At 36.9% G+C, this 5,596-nt stretch overlaps 1 protein-coding gene across 1 annotated transcript; it reads right to left on the reverse strand.

The window, feature by feature from the left end:
• Positions 1-998: 998 nt before the first annotated feature.
• On the reverse strand, positions 999-4,540 carry LOC134796999 (protein c-Fos-like). The gene is made up of 3 exons (XM_063769193.1): positions 4,484-4,540; positions 2,702-2,881; positions 999-2,128 (listed from the first exon to the last, which is right to left on the reverse strand). Exons 1-3 carry the CDS (start codon positions 4,538-4,540, stop codon positions 1,625-1,627), a joined length of 741 nt encoding a protein of 246 aa, XP_063625263.1. The 3' UTR covers positions 999-1,624.
• Positions 4,541-5,596: the final 1,056 nt, after the last annotated feature.

The following is a 5,596-nucleotide window of genomic DNA, read 5'->3' on the forward strand; positions in this document are numbered from 1 at the left end:
ATAACGTGTTGTAAAGTCCTGATTTTTAGAAGGACTGGCTGTTACGTTTTTAGTCTAAAATATTTAAATTTAACATACTACGATCTTCTTTTCATTACTAAGTAGGTAATTAGCAACTTTAGAAGTTCGTGTAGCTAAACTTAGTTATAGGTGCCTATTCTTCTATCTGTAGGTACCTACCTAACTAGAAAACGGTTTGCTATGATAACTAGCTCACTGCAAACCCAAGTGGCAACAGGGGTCGTAAAAGTTCTCTTTCACACTTGCATAGTCGTAACAAGCTAGAATGAAAAAGAAATTGGCCCTGATCGTCGCTTCAATTACCCTTTTGGACGCCAATGACCGATATATCCGCACCGCAGGTCAACGCCAAAAACTGATTAATCAGTTACAGACCACAGAGCAACATAGACCTACGTGCATATGCATAAAGTTCAATTCAATTTCAGTTTTGACACTTCGGTGACGTGGCGTCCGCGTGACAGCTTTTGTGTTTGACACGGCGTCGAAAAGGTTAACGGAGAATACAGTTTAGTTGAATTCAAATATATGTTTCATATCGGAGATATATTCAAATATATATATATATAAGTATAATATGATACATATTATTCGATGCCTTACTTATAAAGCCATTAAATTTTGTTTCCCTTATTACGCCATCTTTATATTCTATCACTTGTATTTTGTATTAAAGCACCTTACACGCTAATATTATTTTTTGTATAGCTACAACACTTATCTACTTATATAAATCATGTAAGTTTTCATCTTTATAAATCTATTCGTTAATAATCTGTGAATATATTTTAGCAACAATACAATATAATTTCGGAATATCAACGGGAGGTATTTGTTATTCTATGTACCTATTGGAAGATAAAATATTTTAATGTGATGTATAATATTTTAGGTTTTTTTCTTTGTTTTATGCAAGATATTTCATACACACTTCAATCAACTAAACAATTTATAACGTGCAGATTTTTTTAATCGTGAGATACTTTCATCGATTTAATCTCATTTCTCATATTGCACCACATAATCAGATCTCAACCAGTAAACTTATTATTAAACAGATCAAAGCAAAATTATTTAACTTAAAAAAATAACCGAGTGGTACCTAATCATATGTTAAGAGTTAAACATCTAGGTAAAAATAAAATAGGGGGTACCTACCTATCAACTGTTTCACAGTTTCTATTGAAGTGTTAAGCAATAATTTTATTATTTCACAACGCGGAATAAAATAAACATAACATAAATAAATGGTCACAATGTCGAAATATTTGAAATGAAAATGTTGATACCTACCTATACGGAGTAATCTTCGCCAATACCCTTTAGTTCCACTCGTCATACGCGATACAGGCACCATACTAATCTACGCTGTTGTTCTACACAGTAGACATACGACTTCGTTTCGAAATATACCTCCCATCCCTGCTTTAGCTTAAATTTCTATATAATACGAACAAAGGGCAGCTTTTACTTCACTTTTAAAGACAAAGTTATGAAAAATTATCACATTGGACACAGAAATAAAGTGAAGTAAAAGTTGCAACGGTGATGACGCTCTATTCCGAATTTCTCAATGCTTAAACATACGTATACTCGTGAGATGTTAGACCAGGCAGCCGTCGTTGAGGCCGTTGTTGAGTTTGGTTTGCGAGTCGGGGACGGTCGCGGGGTACGTATGGCACTGTTGCGTGCTCAAGTTGTAGTTGGTTTCCGCATCGTAGTACTCTTGTTCGGACTCGATCGGGACGAGGAGGTTTGTGGTCTTGGATATGAAGCCGTCCGTCGTGACGAAGGCGTCAGGGTTGGTTTGTAGGCTGAGCACGCTGTCGGGCCGGGTGTAGTCGCCCTCCATGATCTGGGACATGTAGAGAGGCTCGATGGACGCGATGGGTTCTATTTCCCCGGGGAAGCTGGTGGCCGAGGCGAGGATGTTGGCCGACTCGGGGCGGATGTAGGGGCTCTGCTCGAAGGCGGGGAATGTGTTGGTGTCGTAGCGGACGAGGCTGTAGCTGGGGTTCGTGGGCGAGGCCCGCGCTCCGTTCTTGACGCACGAGGCTTTGTGCACGTTGAGCATTTCCAAGAGCTGCCGCCTCTCCACTTCCAGGTCCTGAAGAGATAAAAGTTCAGTTAAATTCCAACTTACAAAAAAAAAACATCGTTTATTAATTTCAACATTGTAATGACCTGGGATAAAATAATATGTTGGTGATACGTTGTACATCTTAGTTTTGGTTTTCGTTGTTTAAAATTGATCTACGATTTCTCACAAACCGTGTAGAAACGGTATCTAGGCTCCAGACTTGTGTTTTAAAGTAAGTGAACAAGCCAAGTAAATATCCGCATAATCTCCCTATTGACGTCCAGCCTAATCTCGCCTTATCTTAACGACCCGAGCCATAACATAACGTGTTTGGGCATTTGAGGTGATAAATGGCATGTGTCCTTCTGTGACTTTAAGTCATTGTCCAGGAGGGCAAAGTATCAGCTGCAAAAATATCTTTGCAACTTTTAAATTAACGGGAAAATGTGATAAATGAAATGTAAAAGCGTTTTAGCAAGTGGAAGTCTCATCTTGAAGCGGCGATCTTTGCCTATCTACCCTATATGCCCTTTAAAACTTGGGGTAGGCCTATATCCATCTAAGAAATAAGCGTCTTTTGACTGAAATGGTGGTATATACCTTCAACTGTGCCTTCAGGTCGATGTTCTGGTTCTCAAGAACCTCGCTCTCAGAGACCAGGTTGACGGTGCGCTCCCGTTTCTTCAGTCTGCACTTGGTGGCTGCGATTTTGTTCCGCTCTCTTCGTCGCCGCCGCCGTTCCTCGTCTTCGGGGGTAAGCTGAGGAGGAAATTTAACACCCTTTAGTATGAAATTTATGAAAATATGTGTGAACAGTGAAATACATACTTATTCTGTCAAAATTTTCAGTTTAAGCTGATATTAAACTGCATATGCGGAGGCGGGCCAAACAGTGAAGAGGCCCTAAAATTGCTCGGAGCGCGAGCCCATACTATCTTTTAAGGTGCAGCGGGATAATTTCGACTGCGGGTTAATTTCAACTAATCGAAATATCGTTTTACAATATTAACTAGAGTGCCATATACATATATCCATATAGCGAAAAAGATGTGTTGTGTGTGACTCTAGTTAATAATGTAAAACATGGAAGATATTTCGTTTAGTTGAAATTACCCCGCAGTCAAAATTGCCCCGCTGCACCGTACATAAAAATTAATTGTATGTTCTTGATTCGATTATTTTTTTTATGAAATTTAAAGATCCTATAAGAGATTAACTTAAAAAAAAAAAGTTTCATACTTAAATATACTCCAGGAACTGATTATTATTACCTGTATAAATATCTGCAACTAATAAGGTAGCACCTTATATACCTATCTGAACAAGTTGTAGTACCTATATGTATATATATTTCTGTATAAAAAAAATGCATTACTAAATTGTTACTGCTGGATAGGGTTGCTAATTATAGTGTGAGTCGAAATCCCCTATGTCATGTTGTAAATCGTGAATAAACTGACTCTGATTTCTTTTAGGTTAATATCAATTGGTGTTATTTCTTTTGAGAGACTAAAATAACCAATAAGGTTAGAATATGACTCTTAGGCCCTTGGACTGTTGTCAAAAAATCATTGTTTGTATAAGATGTGTAAGTTTGAGACAAATTTGTTGCTTCGAATTTGACAATCTAGATGGCGCTGTAAGGGTACGTACATTATGCGGTAACTCTGTGTGTTGGAAGTTTTGACTTTTCAATTCGTTCGACAATTCAGTTATCACAAAACATGACGCAGTACAGCGCTATCTATTTCAGCTGTCAAACTAGGAACACTTTCTTCTTACCCCTTATTCATAAACGCGCTACAAACCTCAATTAGCTAATAATCGTTTGTCTTTATCTGTCCTTTTGACTTATGTATTTGTTAGAAAGGGATAAAACATAATTTAACTAAATCAGGCCCGTAAAGTTTTATGAATAAGGGGGTTAGACAACATATTTTCTATATTCAATAATTCTTTACTATTGTTTCGATTATGTATTTGCCGGTTTATTAGCTATCGAGCACGTAGCTCAAACAGTATTTCATAAATCCATTGTAAGCAATCTTGATAAATTGAAGTAAAATTTTATCTGTCATGTCATGACTCATGACTCAAGTAGCGTATCAATTGTTTAATTTATCGTATGTCAAGATGATTGTATTAGCGCTTGTACATATAGCAGTAAGACTAGATATTTGTTCTAAGCCTTAATTGTGATATTAAAATATATCAGTCTAGTACAACTTGTCTGTTTTTAAATCTTTGTTTGTCCTTCTTAAAATTTTGTTTGAATTTTAAGACATTAGACTTACCTTTATGGCGTATTATCTGATGTAAAGTAAGGACGCCATGCGCGCTGAATTTCGTACATTGACACACCATTTCCTATCTTTATCGCACGCGCATGATTATGTTGCTGTCTCGTTCGCCCAGTACAGTGGCATTGACCGCCGACATCATCGTCGGGACAGCAATATACCTATGTAATTATACGCTACACGCGATATTGAGATAGGAAGTGGGGGGTTGGGGGGCCAATGTACGATATTCTTCGTTGGATGGGACTTTAGTTGGATGTCAACTTTCTATTATAAATACACAATATTGAGCCGCAACTACGTAAGTGTAAACGTGCACAAGTAAGTACCACTACCACCAGTTTTGACATTGACATATTCACTCACGTAACTTACGTTCTATGCATCTCGCTCGTACTCGCATATTAGTGCAAGCGAGATGTATAGAAAGTAATTTACGTAGACGCGAGCTAATATGCCAATGTCAAAACTGGTGGTAACCGTAAAGACAGTAAAGAGGGGAAATGTAATGAAACATAAAACTATGCAATATATGATTTATTTTTTAATATTTGTAAGCACAATAATTTTGCTTTGTCTGTCTTATTGTTTAAAGAAGCAGGTACAAGTGATGTTTACAACACTTACAAAACCTATATACATTTCACAACTGCGTTAAAATGTCTCAACAATGTGTCTTACAGAATTTATAATGAGAATCACTTTGTGACAAATAGTACCAAATGTGTACGTTAGGCTATGTTTCCGCTAGAGATGTGCGAGGATGCGTAGCGAAGAACGTTTGTTATGAACCAATAGAATCACTGCCTTTACCTCAGCGCAGCGCTCAGGGTGGACGATATTCTATTGGTTGATAACAAATACAACTTTTGCTACACATCCTCGCACATCTATGGTGGAAACGCATCCTTAATGTGATATTATATTTATAAAAATATACATATCCTTAAAAAACAGTACTATTCCATTCCATCTGACTCACAGAGAAGCATAATAATGATTTAATAATAGACATAAAAAGATGTATTAAATAGTTGTACATGGTACAGATGTAGTGCATAATTGTTGCATAATAATTATGCGCTACATCTGCATGGGACTAATGGGACTTATAGTTCTTCCATTTCAATACGATATTTCCAGTCATCGTTCAAAATGCAAGAACTATAATTAATAATAAGGAATATAAATAGAT

This window comes from Cydia splendana, chromosome 14 (genome assembly GCF_910591565.1).
Source record: "Cydia splendana chromosome 14, ilCydSple1.2, whole genome shotgun sequence".
Classification (NCBI taxonomy): domain Eukaryota; kingdom Metazoa; phylum Arthropoda; class Insecta; order Lepidoptera; family Tortricidae; genus Cydia; species Cydia splendana.

Coding starts and splice junctions, on each gene's coding strand:
- LOC134796999 (XM_063769193.1), bottom strand. CDS start 4,540: ATGTCGGCGGTCAATGCCACTGTACTGGGCGAACGAGACAGCAACATA. Junction 2,882..4,483: donor ACAGCAACATAATCATGCGC/GTGCGATAAAGA, acceptor TTCATACTAAAG/GGTGTTAAATTTCCTCCTCA. Junction 2,129..2,701: donor ACCTGAAGGCACAGTTGAAG/GTATATACCACC, acceptor TTATCTCTTCAG/GACCTGGAAGTGGAGAGGCG.